Below are 17,459 nucleotides of genomic sequence, written 5' to 3'. Positions count from 1 at the left end.
CCGGTTTGTAAACAGTGCCCTTGCACTGTGCTGGGCGGACCATGTCATGCCCCTGGCCAGCCCCTTGCTCTGGGGACCAACACCGCACTGTGCTCCACTGCCCCCATGGGGGCCCACAAATATGTTTTTCACGAAAGGTTAATCCGGCCCTGGGTCTACATGAAATGAATTGGAGGTCTCAGTGGTACTTAGTGGACTGGTGTTCCCACCACAAAAACCACAGCCAGTATTGATACTAACGATCACCCTTGCTGGCAGGCTGTGTACAGGGCCGGAGGCTGAACTACCCTCAGCCCTTGAGAGAGCAGCCCTCTGGGTCAAGGTTAGGCACAAGGGTGGGGTACCTGGCATTCCTCTTGCCTGGGCTGTAATTTAATGGAGCATTTCAGACTCCCGAGCTGATTCCATGGCAGCCAGATGCTGTACTGCCCTGGTGGGAACATGAGAAATGTAGATAGACCTGAGATTAGATAAAACAGCTGCCAATCCAGCAAGGAACACTCATTCTTTTCAAAGCCATTCAAAGAGTGCTCTGGGCAACAGAACAGCCAAACAGCTCCTCCTACACATGGCGGACACAGACAATGATCAGCCATTGGTCCTTCCTGCTAGACTGGGGTCTCATCCCACTAAATTCATGGTAGGTAAATTTAGAACAAATAAAAGGAAACCCTCCAGGCAGTGTTCAGTCAACCATTGGCATTTACTGCTGCAGGAAGTCGCAGTCAAGTGCTGGGGCTGGAATTCTTTAACTGGCTGGCTAATATTATGACCAATAATAACATTTAAAATAACGCTTGCTAAAAATAAGGACCATGAAACCACAGGCTTCAGGGCTTCAGATGACAAGGGCCAGGAAGGAATTCCTTGTCCGCCACCCCAGTATAATGCTGTGCAAGGGGTGAGGTGCATGGTGGGAGGTTTGGGCTCCTCTCTCCAGCACCAGGTATAGGTCACTGCTAGAGTAGAATAAGCAACGTCAGATCCAGTGTTTCCACTGTATTCAGTGCTCTACTTTACAATGAAAGAGGTGCCCAGGCTCAAGCAATTAGGGGCCGGGGCTCAAGTAATCTTTTTACATTCATAAGGGATGCAGCCCCAGAGGTGCTGGGGCTATGAACTGCCAAGCCTGGAGGTGCCAGGGCTCAGCTCTGGCACAAATTAAGCACTGACTGTATTGATTCTTGCAGAGACCAAAGACACACGGAGTCCGTTCCTATCCTGAGGGACACTGGTGTAAAGTGAGAGCAACTTCATGGAAGCCCCTGGAGTGTCTCCAGAAGGTCAGGGGCCTTGTCAGGAGGGATAGCTCAGTGGTTTGAGCATTGGCCTGCTAAACCCAGGGTTGTCAGCTCAATCCTTGAGGGGGCCATTTAGCGAAAATTGGGGATTGGCCCTGCTTTGAATAGGGGGTTGGACTAGATCCCTTCCAACCCTGATCCTCTATGATCCTATGAGGAGGATTGCAGCCACCCCACCTGTGGGCCGCTCTCATTTCCCACCCTGTAAATCCGGAATAAGTCCATTGCCTGGGGGGGGGGAGCTACTCCAGATCTACCCGGGGGTAACTGAGAGCAGAATTTGGCCCACTGATTTCCAGCCCTTGGAAGCTTTCCTTTCCTTCCTGCCCTGCCGCAGGTGCCTGGTTCTCGCCTACCCCAGCAGCAGGGGCTGGTCCTCTGGCCCGGGCCAGGCGCGCCTGGCGCTAGGCCGGGGCCAGGGTCTCTCCCTCCCGCCGCGCGGGGGGTCCTGGCGCCCCGGGGCGCTGCGCCGCCTGGGCTGGGAGGAGCAAGGGGCCCGCCCGGTGACCCGGCCCGGCGGCGTGCGAGGGAAGCCGGGGGCGGAGGAGGGATTCCCTGGCCGGCCGGCCGGCGGCTGCACAGCCGGCTCGCTGAAGCAATCCTCCCCGGGGCGGCGGGACAGGGCGGCCGGCCCCAGCCTCCGCGGCCGGCCCCGGGATTTCGTCACATGGGGAACCCACGCCGCGGCTTCCGCCTCCTCCCGGGCAGGGTATAAAGGGCGAGGCGGCGGCGGCCGGGGCTGCAACCAGCCTGTGGCCGACGCCGGAGCCGCGTCTCCCCCGGGATCCGGAGCGGTGCGGGATGGACGCCGGTGGCTGCCCGAGGATGCGGAGCGCGCTGCTTTGCCTCGGTAAGCGGCGCCCAGGGGGGCTCTCCTGAGCGCTCCGCGGCGGGTGCCGGGGGCCCGGGGCAGCCGGGGGTGGGGGGCAGGCTCTGGCGTGGCCCGCTGCCCATGCCCTGCCCGCCTGCCGGGCGTGCCCCGCTGCCCCTCGTGGGAGCGGGCAACCGGAGCCGGGCTCCCTCCAGCCGTGGCGCACGGGAGGCCGGAAGGGAGGCGGCGAGTCTCTGCACGTCCTTCCAGCAGGTTTCCTCTGCATCGCCATGGCAGGCAGCAGGGAAGGTCCTGTCGACTCGGGCGGCCTGAGCCTGCGGGGCTGCTTTGAATGGAGCCCTCTGGGGAAATCGCAGAGGGCTGTCGTCGCTGAAGGACGGGCTCGGGCTCGGGCTCGCCGGCCTCGGGCTCGGGCTCGCCGGCCTCATTGGTTTCTGGCAAGGCTTTTTAGCAGGTTTAGGGCCAGGTGTCCTCCGCACTGATCAGTGGCTGAGACTGGCCCCAAGGAAAGCAGTGGCTTTGCTTGGGTAGTAAGGTGGCAGGTGAGGGTATCGAATCTGGCCCTTGTAGGTGTCCACAAGGTCTCCCTTGCTTTCAGCTGCCTCATGGTTTTAGAAAATATTAATCCCTTAAGGGGAAAAAAAACAATTTTGTGTTCTGTTATTTCTTGTATGCAGGGTAGCTGTAGCCCTGTTGGTCCCAGGATATTAGAGAGAGGGGGTTCCTGGGGAAATATCTTTTATTGGACCAACTTGGACTCCAAAGCTTCTCTCTCTCATCAGCAGAAGTTGGTCCACTAAAAGATGTTTCTCCACCCACCTCATCTCTCTATTTCTTGGGATCTGAGCAGCAAGCTGGGCTTTTAAAATCTCAGGACCATCCTTGCAGTCTCATGAAGACAAAACTCCCATTGACCTCAATGAGAGCTTTGCATCTGTAAGGACTGTGGGATCCCACCCTCTATATATGGTAATCATCATCCCATTCAGAGAAGGTCCTGCAGTCTTTAACTCTCAGTGACCTCAATGGGAGGTTTTCCCAGGACAGACTGAAGGGTAAGGGCCTGCCTTCTTCTCATAAAATGGTGACCAGTTTCCCCTGATGTCTAGGTTCTTCACCTTTTCAGTGCAGTGCAGTTCAGTTCAGTAATAAATTCAGTGTATGTCTGAAAATTTGGCAAAGCCATGGGTGCCTAACCTGTGCATCTGTAGAGCTGGGACCCATGTTGATGGAGCAATAACAAATGCTTGTACTGCACCTTTGCTGGGCAGTGGTAGTGGTGACCCATGCTTATTGCTGCAAACTGACCAACTAAGAGCATGACTTAGCTTTGGTGCAAGGAAGATCAGAATCAGGCCCAGTGGGAGTTGTGCCCAGGTATCTGAGGGCAGAGTTGGGCCCAAAGTGTTTGAAAACGCCATTCATTACTCTGTAATTCCAAAGTCTATTTTAATGTCTACAATGGGTTGTTAATTGAGACATTAAATAACAGAATTACATTGTTACCATACACCTAGTGCTTTTGAGCCTTCGCAAAGATGCTTAATTACAGAGCGGCTGTTTCATCATCTGCCAAGCCTATTTCAGCATGAGCTCATCAGTTTCTGTTTTCCACATGTACTTCCATGCCACTTTACATTCCAGCTATTATACCACCATCTTATTTGCCAACACGTTACAAATAAGCCATGGGCCTTTGTGATCTGGGCATCGACTGTTTCCAGCACAAGGATGACATTGAAATGTGTTGTGCAAATGTCTGCGAACCGATGTCTCTTTTGGCATGCGTAAAAGCCCCTAGTAAAAAGGCTAGATTTGACCACCCTTACTCACAGAGGGCCAGACTGTGATATGCCACGTTAAACCGAGCTGAATAGTGCGCTACTCTACAAATGGACCCATTGGCTTCAGTGGAAGTAAGATGCTCCTCAGTAAGAGCCAGATTCCTTCACTCTGGCCTATGGAAGAAGAATGTGCCTCCTAAAATCTACTCCACATTCCTAGTTTTGGAGGGGATGTGTCTTTCCGGCCGCCACCCTTAAACCCTAGTCTATTTCATGACCGAATCTTATAAAACGATTTAGAGAAATTACTTTGGGCCACAGTGTGATCCTCTTATTCATACTGAAGAGCTCCTTCCCCCCAGAGGTTGTCCCAGTCAGTCCTTGATGCTGCTTTTAGAAGTAAGGCACTACTACCTGGATGAGCGTATGGGTCTGATAGTCTGGCCCTTTGTGATCTAAGGAGTTGTGGTCCAGAATCTTTAAACCTCTTGAACAATTTCTCAGCTGATTTAGAGCACTAATGTAAAGGTGAACTTGTGTTCAGGAAGGTAAACCTGGAAAGGAATCATTAGCATGGATTGGGCAGCCCTGCGAGAAAGGCTTATTTTTGCCTACAACACTTTTAGCCAGTCCTGTAAAAGATGTATTAACTAGGAAAAAGAAATGTTATTTATAAGGTTAAAGCAGCTAAACAATCAAATTGAGGGCATTATCACCGTGACGTTAGCTGAGAGATGATGATAGTAGCTGCTATAACATGGAAGCTTTACATGTCCTTTAGGGCTAACCCAAGCTAAACAGCTAGGGACCCCTTGCTTATGCTTAGAACTCTTCACCTCTCAGACTTCAAGCAGCATTGGGATACTAATTCCTTCTTAACAGGGATTTTCCCCCCCTTCTCTGGCATTCAAGTTGTGATGGGATGGGGGCTTGTGCACTACCCGCTTCAGAGATGTGGGGAAGCAATCAACAAAGTCTTTTGTCTACTGATGCTCCACAGTCCATAGTGTCTATAGGCCTTTTTTGGTTGGGAAGGAGATAACCACAAGAGGGGTTATTTCACATTTGGTAATGCTTCTCTGTGGTTTTACAGTCTTGGCAAACGTGTTTATAGTTACAGAACAAACACTTAAACATTCCCTTATAACATGGGATACAGATATAACATGCAGCATCCTACAAGCATTCCATAAAGTTTAAGCACATTCTTATAACTCTAATATCTATTTTAACAATACAAACTCAGAGACGAGCCAGACAACTATGTTTGTAAGCCATCAGTGAGGCTGAGTGGCATTGGGATGAGCTGGCACTTGATCTGCCAGCGTCACGGTAATAATGCCCTCAATTTGATTGTCCGTAATCCCCACTTAAAGATGCACCAAATTGCACTGAATTAAAAGATTAGCTCATCTCCACCACTAACCTACATCCAAATGTAATGATATGCAAATGTGCTAATTAACATATATATTAACACATTCCACTGATGACAGTGGAAACTTTTTCCAAAGACGCTTTCCCAGAGGTGCACAGGGAGGAATTCAGACAGCACATCCTAAGCGTGGACATTATAAAATACACCGTTACTTTTAATGGGCCCAATCCTGCCCCCTTTTGACGTCAAAGGCAGTTTTGCCATTGACTTCAATGGGTGTAAGATCAAGTCCCAAATGAAATGAAGCGATTAGTTGAATTATGCCTTCCATGAACAAACTGCTACACAGCATGGCCCAGAACTTAGTGGTAAAACACACTCATTTGTGCCAGCCTAACTTATGCACCCAAATACTAGATGGGCCCACACAACTACCTGATTTACAATGTACATTTGGAACTTGCACAGCTAAGTCACTTGCACACAGTTATTTATGTGTGCATAGCTTTCTCTCTCTTGTACTGTATTGAAATGTGGGGCGTGTGACCTTGCTAACCATGGTCAGGAATGTTCCTCCATGTTAAATTCATATATTACTGATGACAAGTAAAACCTGAGAAGTGACAAAATGACATCTAAGAAACTATTTCAAAAATAAAAAGATTGGCCTATATTGCCTTAAAATGGGTTTAAATTTGCTGGAAGGATGTGACATAGATAACTAAGAATCAGGTCCATTGTAATTGGAACATATTAGAATTACTTTTACCTAAGACCCTACTGACCACTCTTGGTAGCTGCAAAAAGAAAAGGAGTACTTGTGGCACCTTAGAGACTAACCAATTTATTTGAGCATGAGCTTTCGCTGTTGCATATTGCACATCTGTTATGGAAAATCCCTGGTATACCACCCTTGGTCTGATTCTCTTCACCCCACACTTGGTCAACAGCATTAAGATTCCAGTAAGGCAGCCTGCAAGTATGACACTGCTAACCTTTCGTAAAGCAGGAAAAAGCATTCCATTTACATTCCAGCAATGCAGCAATAAATGTAAAAGTAACATTCCAGTGAATCGGTAATAAATACCCTCCATCTTGCTACACTCTGCAGTACAAGATAACAGTATTTGCTTACTGATCAAGGTAGTGGTATTAATACAAACAGGACCCCACCTTTCCCAGAATCCTCATTCGACACTCACCATAGCAGCAATAGACACATGTGTGTTGTGAAATTAACAGCCACCTGCAGGTAGTCATTATGGGAAAGGCTCTCCGCTTCGATCTACAATGCAGATCCCTTATCCACCACCCGGATCGCCTTTGCACTCCCATTGACGTCATTGGGAATTGCGTGTATGGAAAAAGGCCAGAATGTGCAACAAAGATCCCCTGTGCAGATTGGAGAGGAGAATTTTGTCCTAATGCCAGAAGATACAAAGGTGTATCTGAAAATGTACTTGCCATGTTGTGCTTTTGTAATGAACTTCTCTCCCCCACCTATCTGCAATCACCTAACACAGGAGCCCATCAGCTATTCTGCATAGGCAGCAAGTGACATGTTTTAGTTTGGGCTCTGACATTGCTGGCTTATTTTGTCTCTTTCTGTTGCTTAAATATGCATGTGTTCACTGTCTCAGGATGGACAGTACTGGGCCCCATTGAAGGGAAGTGTTGATAGGAGACACCTGGTATACCATTCAGGACTAAAGAAAGTTGCAGCTTTTGCACATACAGGGATTTCCAACTCTTTAGTTAGGGTTTTTAGTAAGGCCAGGTTCTGATCTCATTTACACTGGTATAAATACATCAGAAATCTCTTAATTTTAGTAGAGTCATTCTGGATTTACAGTCGTGTAAATGAGATCAGAATCATACCCTTTCTTTTTCACCCAAAAGAGCCTAATGTCTACAAAGGATCTAGAGCCTCTTGGGTTAAATTCTGCTTTCTGGTACATATGCACAGCCCCCATTGGCTTCAGTGGGAATTGTCTGTGTGAACCTATAAGGCAGAATTTGGCTTGTGCTATTCTCTGGAGAGCAGGTGAAGCTGGTCTCTTAAATTCACAGAATTTTTGTGGGTGTGAGATGAGAGTTGGGTTAGTTGACACTTATACATTCAACATTACCCTTGTGGTACAGTAGTGTGAGTGGGGTGCTTTTGAAAACCCCACTCCCTACCATTGATTTCAATGGGAGCAGAGTCCGGCCAACGTTGAGCACTCTTAAAAATCTCGGCATCAGTACCCAACTACCAGGGGCAAGCATCGTGAGTCAAGGATCTTGTACAGGTAAACCTCCCATCCAGGGAGATATTTACTTGGGGAAGGAGCTCAGGATTTGGTCTGTGTTTTGGCCCAGGTCCTCAGCTGGTGTAAATAAACATAGCTCTACTGTAACAAATGCAGCAACATCGATTGACGCCAGCTGATGATCTGGCTCTTTGTTTCTAAATGTGAATTCATTTGAAAGGTCAGGTTTTGGGGTTTTCTGTTTTTGTTTGTTTGTTTGTTTTTTTCCCAAAAGCACTATGTGTTGGGGTAACACTGCTACACTCAGTCAAATGGTCCCATTGAAGTCAATGGCCAACACTCTGTGCCTTTGAAAAACCCACCTCGTAAAGGAAGCCCACCTGGAGCCCTTCCCTACTCCCATCTCATGCAATGGGAGTTTTGGCTGAGTAATGCTGGCAGGATTTAATTTTCATTGATTTGGAATATTTTTAATGTTTTTTTTTTTAAAAAAAAAAACAAAAAAAAAAAACAACCGTTTGGTTTCCTGTGACATAACACTGTTCCAATGGCTTCCCCCGGCGAAATAGGAATCTATGCCCACTTTTCCCATTACACTAGCTATACTAGATAAAGATGTAAACTGAGTAATCGTCTCATTGTTTCATTAAAATGTTGGGTTTCAGAATAGAAAGTGACAAATATATATTTTAAGAGGGACAGAATTGACGTGACTCCATGGTTCATGTGAAATACATAGCACTTGGAAGTGCCTCATTAACTGAAATGAAGGAGAAAAGGGAAGCCTATTAGCAATAGTATAAAATGGAGTGGCAGCAGGAAGTCCATAATCATTTTGGAACTGACGTGGCTGAAACATAAGGAAACTTTCTAATAACTGGAAGTTTAATAAAAAGGATGATCGCGAAATTATGAAGGCACACTCCCTTCATTAGGCACTCATGACCTGACAAGTTGAAAGATGCTCGCAGCCCAAAGGCAAAGACAGAAATTACAGACTGCAATGGAATGGGGCTGACAATTAAACAGTTCATGAGCGGGTTAGCTTGTGACCACAGCAAAGGTGTTAGCAAAGCGGATTTCGTGACCAGTTTGGGCAAAGATTGATTATTCATCATGGGACTTCCGAATATTTGTAAAGATTAGTATCAAAACCTGTGCGGGGATGCACATTCCATTGATGGAATACCTGAAATCTATACTGGGGCAGCACCTTCTAACTCGAAGGACGCCAGAGTGCTTTACAAACTGTATCTCTAGGATTTCCCCTCATTGCTATCATGTGGCCACCTCTGCTATGCAAATGCAACAGCCATTCTGTGTCAGCAATACGGCACTGTGTGGATTTCTGGAGGTGAACTGAAGGGAAATGTACCCAGTTTAAACTACAGAGCCAGAGACTAGTCACACTTTTCCTGGGATCTTGTTCCTATTTCTCAATGGTTCACAAACCAATACACATGCAAATACAGCTGGAATTTTCCAAGGCGCTGAAGGGAGTTAGGCACCTAACACCCATTGATGTTCAATGGTGACTGAGTGCCTGACTTCCTTAGGCAATACTGAAAAGGAGTACTTGTGGCACCTTAGAGACTAACCAATTTATTTGAGCATAAGCTTTCGTGAGCATAAGTTTTCGTGATGCATCCGATGAAGTGAGCTTTAGCTCACGAAAGCTTATGCTCAAATAAATTGGTTAGTCTCTAAGGTGCCACAAGTACTCCTTTTCTTTTTGCAAATACAGACTAACACGGTTGTTACTCTGAAACCTGTCATTAGGCAACACTGATGATCCCCACCTACATGTGATTGCATGCACAAATGGGATATTTATGTGCATAGATGGCCAGTTAAGTATTTAACTAGCCATTTGAATGAGCAAATATCTAGCTTGCGATCTCAGGCCTGATAACCATGTGTGTGGTACAAAATCAAACCCTTGGTGACCAGCTTTCACACAGGCATCATCTGAGCAGATGGTGTCCCCTAAACCCCAGAGCAGGGTGTTGGTTCAATGCTGAGTCAGCAGAAAGAGTGCCATCTACTGACTCACCAATGCTTCCCGCAGCATCTGGGGGGTTGCCTTTTAAAACTCCTCCTCAGTACTTGACCTATTTTGGTCTTGCTTGATTTATGAGTTCTAACAATATTAGTCTCCCCATTAACTTCAATTGGGCAAGCCCCGGGAATGGGAGCCTAGCATTTAAAAACAAATTTATTTAGGAGATCAGCCAAAACTTTAAAAGGTAAATGGCAGTGAAGACATGAACTTTCTTGTATTTTGAGTGCAAATTTTGTGTGAGAAGTTCCTATTGCATCAATGGAGTATGTACATCCCAGTGTGGCATTTGGTACTTATGTAGATCAGTGTGAGATCCATGGCCCCAAATCGGCAAAGTGTCTGAACACATGCTTAAGTTCCATTGAAGTCCATGGGATTTCAGCATGTGCTTATGTATTTTTACATAGTCAGGACTCATGTCTGTGAGGCTCATACCACTGAGGCTGCAGTCAGAACATGGGTCAAATCCTGTTCCCCTTCTCATTCATAGAATCCCAATTCAACAAAGCATTTAAGCACATATTTAAATTCATCCCTACTGAACCTAGCAGTTAAACACAGGTTTAAATTAATCCTATTCCTATCACTATGTACTTTGCTGAATTGGGGCCATAGACCTCCAACATGGTGGTTTTATTATTGATTATTGCATTTTAATATTTCTGTTTGGATTGGTTGATCCTAAGGACCATACCTGTATTTGTTCTCTGGCTATATTAGTAGGTTTATGTTGAGATTACGATTAAACTCCAGAAATAAGTAAAGAAAATCTCTCAAACTGAGTAGTACTCCAAATACTATAACTAGAAGAGATTCCTCTAACACCACTTTTATTTCTTGGTGCCATTAATAGGAATTTTTGTTATTTGTCTGTCCCATAGGCTTTTATCTATTGCAAGCTGTCTTTGGTACAACAGTGATCCCGTTATGTGAACCAAATGAAATGGAAAACTGTACCACAGCGCTGAGTAAGTACGACATTTTAACACTGCCTCTTTAAGGACTTGGCCCGTTCAGCAAAAGTCTTCAGCGTCTGGCAATCCCCATTTTTCTCAGTGGGAGCTGAGCGCTTTTAAAAATAAAGTGAGCTAATATTTTAGGGCCTGCAAGGTGCTGGGGCTGAGAAGAGTTCCAAAAGGTACTAAGCATCTGGCAGGATCCAACCCTGAGTCTCTATTGCCTTTTATTAAACCGAGAGCGTTAAATAATTATGCCTCAGAAAACAATTCACTGTGGTACAGTATCAACTGAAATAGCTACTCTTGTATCCAGAATTCCCAATAGAAAAAACAATTGGGGTGGGATTTTCAAAGCCCATCTTAAGGGTTTGGCTGCCTAAACCCTATTTATTTTAATGGGAATTGGCTTTGAAAATTTCAGCCCTAGCCTAGGTTTCATAAGAATAAATGCAAATGATACAGATAAACTCTGAGCAGGGTTAAGAAATGCAGGCAAAATTGTTGCAAAAAAGACTAACAAAACATTAACCAAATCTACTTCCAGTTCAGACGGAGAATAACCCGCGGGTGGCTCAAGTTGGGATAACCAGATGCAAGGCTGAAATGCAAGACTACTGCTTCCATGGGCAGTGCATGTACCTTGTGGACCTAGACGAACATTACTGTAGGTAAGAGGAAATCTGTAGAATACCATTTTGCCATTTCTTCCTGAGTTTGAGTGCATATGTGAATTGCACGCAATTGCATGAACTGGCTTTGATCTCACCTGTCACCTGCTTTCAGACTCTGTCACATGAAAATCAAAAGCAATTTAGGGCACTGATGCAGTGAGGTATTTAAGCATTTGTCAAACTTTAAGCATATGAGTAATCCCCTTGATTTCAATGGGACTTGAATTCAGTGGTTTGAACTGACTGCAGTCAATTGGACTATGCGTGTGCATAAACTTAGGCACATGCTTAAATATCTTGCTGAATCGGAGCCTGAACCTGGAGAGGGAAAAACCAAAATAATGGCAAGTCACATAGGATGGCCCATTAGTACAGATCTTAAACTAGTCATTGGTCAATCATTGCAGCAATGCGTAAGTCACTTACGCTGGTGTAAATGAGGAGTAACTCTCTGGATTTACACCAGTGGAAAAGAGGAAAATGTGCCCAACAACTTTTACATACAGCATCTGACTTCCCAAGCCTGGTTTGGGCCAAACAGCCCATTGTTTCTTTATGAGCTTTGCCTCCACATGGCCCTGCAGGGCCAAGATCCTGGATATCTTATGAAGGCATTACCCTCTTCCCAGAGATGCTAGAGCAATGGGGATTATTGAGAAACCAATTCAATCCTAGAAATTAGACATGGAAAGGAGCTGTTATCATCTGGTCTTGCATGTGCCATTGCATGATTGTTCTCTGCAGGAAATTTTCTGGAGCTTCCCCATCCATAGTCTTCCATATTGACATTGGGTTTCAAACCAACACGGTGTATCTTTCTATAACAGTGACTTCCTTTGTTTTTTCAGGTGTGATGTAGGCTTCTCCGGGGTCCGATGTGTGCATTCGGAACTTCTCAAACAGCACCTGAGCAAAGAATATTTGGCACTGACCGTTATTTTAATCCTATTTTTCCTCATTACAATCTTGGTTACAACATACTACTTATACAAATGGTAAGGCACTCTCCTATTTTACTGTGTGCTCTTAAAATATGACTCAGCTTCTCCAGCAAAGGAGAAAAGCTTTGGTTTTAACGAAGATGTCAGATGAGGAGTTCACAAAAGTCACACTGAGATTTTTTTTTTTCTTCTTGATTAAATTAAGTTTTTTCGGATACCGTGCATGCTTATTACACTGCGCTTATTGACTTAACTACTTTTGAAAAGGGTGGATTAATTATGTTTGCTTTGGCTACATGATCATAAATGAAACTTTGTGTATTTGCTAAAATGTATGATACATTGTTGGCATCCTGAATAGCACTAGTTCAAACAATAGACTCACATTGCTAGGGCACAGCTCTATCCACTGAATATAGAGAAAAACTAGAATGAAAACCATCTGGGGCCATGCCCACAATCCAGACAGCAGGAAGTGTGGGCTCACCCTTCTCTGTAAGGATATGGGGCAGTTCTATGGAACCACCACTAGATGAGTCAGACTTGGCTCAGAGTCCTGTGGCACCTTATAGACTAACAGACTGATTGGCGCATAAGCTGTTAGTCTATAAGCTGCCACAGGACTCTTTGCCGCTTTTACAGATCCAGACTAACACAGCTACCCCTCTGATACTTGACTCAGTTATCTACTCCAGACTACTCAGGTTCTGACTCCTGGTGACGAAACAGCCAAACCAGACAGGTTTCCACTTATATAGAAAATCTAAATGCTTAAGCAAAAAGAACCAAGCAATAAGTAAGCAAAAAATAACTAAGCAAAAAGGATAAAAGGGGGTTAATGTCAAATAATCACCTTAATCTAGTTACCAGGTTGGTCCAACCATAACCATTAAACCAACTGTTCTTTAATAAGCTATCTAATACATTTGGTATCATGGGATGTTTGTTCAGCAGTCAACATTATCCATCTCCAGGCCAATTGGTATTTTTATATATACTGCAGAATGGCTGAGACAGGGAGGTTCACAGCACTCCCGGGTTGAAGACTACATTCTGATGCTAGTTTAGGCAGCCTCCCCAAACTATGGATGGTTAGGTGACCGCAAATCTTTCTCTATCCCTAGAAGGGTTCTCTGAAATGTTCCAACATAACTCAAGACAACATAATTTGTTGCACTTTACAACTCAAAGGAATAGCATAGGTGAGGATAATGTGATTTCTCAGTATTAAATACACAATTTCTAATGTGTAATATGTGATCTTTCAAATAGCAAGATTATTTAACCTAGGGCTGTTGTGGGTGTTTTACCTAGTCTCTGGGTGCTGTTTGCAGTTAAATTCTGTGGGTTCTTTGTGGGCACGTATGCCCACCCTCTCATTACTACTAGCAATCTGCTGGAGTTCAAAAAAATTCCAAGGGTAAGAATACTAAAATGGAGGCATCACTCTCCTAACACAACGTAGAAAAAGGAAACAAACCCCCAAAAGGTCAATACTTATGCAGGAGGCTTGTTGTATCTATTGTGGTTTAATTCAGGTCTATGGTTGAAATGGTTAGCTGGTGATTTTCTTGGTTCAGTTGTTGAACATAAGCTCTAGCCAGCCAGCAGAAGTCTAGCACTTCATGGGATTTAAGAAAACGTTTTTGTACTTTGTTGAACAGGGAAGTTTTTTGCTCAGCACCTTGGAGGATGAAAGCTTCTATGGAGAAGTGGAATAAGTGTTAGAGCTGCTAAGTGGCCTTTTCATTCAGGCACAGTTATGCGTTTCATTGCTTTTTCTCTGGAGGCAACGTTTTAACAACCTCTCTGATCTTAATATTTCCAGGTACCAAAACAAGAAGGAGAGGCAAGCCAACAACCAAGAATACAAGGAGGTTGATGTCCATGAGAAGAACTCAGCACTGCTTCCCTAGTGAAGGGGGAGAGAAACACACACAGACCAAGGATTTGTCAGCTCGCAGCTATTTAATATTAACCTTATTTTATTAATATTTATATGTTCTAAACAAAACAATTTAAATTTGTGTTAATCAGAATCAATATACAGGTCAAAAATGGATTTTTTTTTTAGTATAAATATTTGAATGTCTCATTTTTAATGTTTTTATTTTTATTTTTTTATTTTAATGTTGAATATTTAATACTATCCAATGTGGAGATTAAAAAAAAAAATCCTACCTCTACGTAGGATTATACATAGATATATATTTTTATAAAAAATGTAAGCTTTTTGCCAGTAATAGCTGGCCTACCAAAATACTTTGTTTTAAAAAAAAATAAAAAATACAATTTTGTATTTGTTCATGTGAACATAATGAATGTACTTTATGCTTCTTAAAATTAAGTCTTCTAAATTGGGTTGAATGAATGTGGTGTAACAATGGCAGGCAGTTTACCTGATCCATGCACTCGCCTTCAGGGAAGTTTCAGATAATCAGACATGAAAACATGGAAAGTACCTCTGGCCCTGGGAAATGTTGCTCCTCTAATCAGTCAGATGTTGATTGGTAATTTGTAGTTGGGGGTGTATTGTCATATATTTGCATCATGTTATGTTGCATACCTATGCAGGGGGGTTTTCACCAAAACTAAACTGAGGTCTAATATCCAGCTTTCAGTGAAGGCCTTGTTACTGGCACAATTTTGACACCCATGTGGGAAAGTAAGGAGGTGTAAGATGTTCTCTTACTTTTCTAGGCAGGCTACTGGCTGCCCCTTAATTAGGGGAGATTGTAAATCAACCAATCATTACCACAGTCCTTTATAGCGAGGACTGTCTTCTTCTTCAGAATATTTAAGTCACACATTCCCTTACAACAACTCAGTTTGCATTTTGGGACCGATACGCAACTGTTCTGTTAGCCTCATACATGCTGCCGGATAGGCCTTGTCCACACTAGAAAGAGTTAGCAGGCATAGCCAAAACTTCCAGTTGAGCACTGGAAAGTCTGACCCACACAGGTTAAAGGTGTGGAGAGTATCTCCCTTTGGTGGACACCCAGCAAGCCAGTTAGCTGTAAAATCCCTCTTGGTCTGTTCTCTGCTTGCTTTACTTGTAAAGGGTTAACAAGCACCCAGGTAAAAGAAAAGGAGTGAGCACCTGACCAAAAGAGCCAATGGGAAGATAGAACTTTTTAAAATAGGGAAAGAAACTTTCCCTTTGTCTGGTCTCTGGGCTGCAGGGACAGAGCAGCAATGCTGTATAAGGCTTGAACCATCCATACCTTGAACCTTATACCATATGAACCTTCCATACCTAGAAGAAATTATTTGGATAGGGAATGTTTAGTTAGACACAATCAGGTTTATATTTTATTTTGGCTTGTGGATCTCCTCTGTGCTAACCCCAAATGCTTTTATTTGCTTGTTACCTTTAAGCTGAAGCCCCAAGAAAGCTATTTTGGATGTTTGGTTTTTGGAATTGTTCTTTTAAATTCTAGCAAAAAGTTCCAGATGTAATGTTTTCCTTGTTTGTTAATAAAATTTACCTTTTTTAAGAACAGGATTGGATTTTTGGTGTCCTAAAAGGTTTGTGCACATTGTTTGATTAGCTGGTAGTTAATTTCTTTTGTTTTCTTTCTCCGCTCTTCCCCGAAGGGGGGCCGGGACTGAAGGGGCTTGAGGGTACCCCACAGGGAGGAATTCCTAAGTGCTCCTTCCTGGGTCCAAGGGGTGTGTGGTGTTTTTTGGTTTGGTTTGGTTTGTTTGTTTTTTGTTTTTTTGCATTTGGGTGGTGGCAGCGTTTACCAAGCCAAGGTCAGAGAGAAGCTGTAACCTTGGGAGTGCAATACAAGCCTGAAGAGGCCAGTATTAATGTTTAAAATCCTTGTGGGCCCCCACCTTCTGCACTTGGAGTGACAGAGTGGTGATTCAGCCTTGACAGGGTCCCACTGACCATTCAAAATGGGTGTGCATGTTGCTTTCCTCTGTTCCCCTCTGCTGTGGGATGCAGCTGATGGCCCAACAGTCTTGATCAAGCTCAGCTGTAGCTTCATCAACCCAATGACATATTTGTGGGAGTGAAATCTTACTGGAAACAAATTCAGTCCCATTGTGCTTTGGTGTTGCTGCCCTGGTGTTCCTCTGGCAGGTGGACTCAAAGCAGGGGTGACAATGACTGTACTGGCTACCCTGATTGGACCTCACCTCCAAATTTCCTTTCTTCTCTGGAACGAAGCAGGAGTGGAAGGGGTGCTAGGAAACTGGGTTTTTCTCTTTCACAAAACTCAGTACGGGCACAGGACACAACTAGTGTTAGCAGAAAAAAAATAATTTTAATGCAGAATTTCTGGTGAATACGAGTGACACTTTTTGCAAACCATTTAGGCCAAAATTTGCCAGACTTTTACATTATTAACCAGTAGCTTCAGGTAGCTTGAAATCCTTAACAGAGACTGAGAGTGCAATTTGTTGGGATGGTGCCGAATTGGCGTGGCCGTACTGAACGAATGGTGCTAGAACATGGCTTGACATGACTGAACTGCGAAAGAGGATTCTGGGAGAAGAATCCTCCTCTTAGCATCAGGCAGATACCAGAGGTGAAATTGACTGGCTCCATGCTGCGTGTAGGATCAATACTGATCTTTGGGTCAGCAAATAAGTCCACCTGAAAGCAAAGAACATGTGTAGAATGTCCTGAATGGAGCATGGGCTGATGGGGGGCATATTGACCCTGTTGAAGGACATCACGCAGGGGGCTGAAGTGAATGATTGATAAGGGAGTGAATGTGGGGTAATGTTCAGTTGGCATCGCTCTGCAGTCTCCTCCAAAAGTACTAACCATGTAAAAATTAGTAATCACACGCCCACTGGGCATGCTTTTAAGACATGTGACCCCTTTGAGGAAAGAGAGTATAAAAATCAAGCAAATTAAATGACTTGTTGGGGGCAATTCCTTAATTAACACTTAAAGAAGCAACGCTGCTAGACAGAGTAGCCAAAACTCTGCTCCGTGGGCTCAAGTAGGACTGTAACCAGAGGGGTTTCCAGGCAGCCGAGGCCTGGCCTCAAGGGAATCCAAGACAGACCAGAGGGCTGAGGAGACCAGACCTGGAGGGAAGAAGTCATCCATAGAATTGGTAACCACCACTTCTGTTTGCCAAGCAGGAACTCTATGAGGCGAGCACAGGGCCTGTTTGTGTATGTTTATGAAAGAGAGGCTCGCTAAGAGGAATGTATAGCTCTTACTGTATAGTTCTTTAATGTCTAACATAGGAGTTATGTGCTTAATGTAACCCTTTACTGCTTGGGTAATTCCTTCTCAAATAAAGTGCAGT

General features: G+C 44.4%; 1 protein-coding gene across 1 annotated transcript; it reads left to right on the top strand.

Moving 5' to 3' along the window:
- Positions 1-1,893: 1,893 nt before the first annotated feature.
- On the top strand, positions 1,894-15,683 carry EREG (epiregulin). Its single transcript, XM_073340362.2, has 5 exons — positions 1,894-2,151; positions 10,491-10,577; positions 11,113-11,236; positions 12,088-12,234; positions 14,009-15,683. The coding sequence occupies exons 1-5, from the start codon at positions 2,103-2,105 to the stop codon at positions 14,094-14,096; spliced, it is 495 nt and encodes a 164-aa protein (XP_073196463.1). The 5' UTR covers positions 1,894-2,102; the 3' UTR covers positions 14,097-15,683.
- Positions 15,684-17,459: the final 1,776 nt, after the last annotated feature.

The sequence above is a fragment of the Lepidochelys kempii genome, chromosome 4, assembly GCF_965140285.1.
Source record: "Lepidochelys kempii isolate rLepKem1 chromosome 4, rLepKem1.hap1, whole genome shotgun sequence".
NCBI lineage: Eukaryota > Metazoa > Chordata > Testudines > Cheloniidae > Lepidochelys > Lepidochelys kempii.
This window is presented reverse-complemented; position numbering and strand designations above follow the sequence as displayed.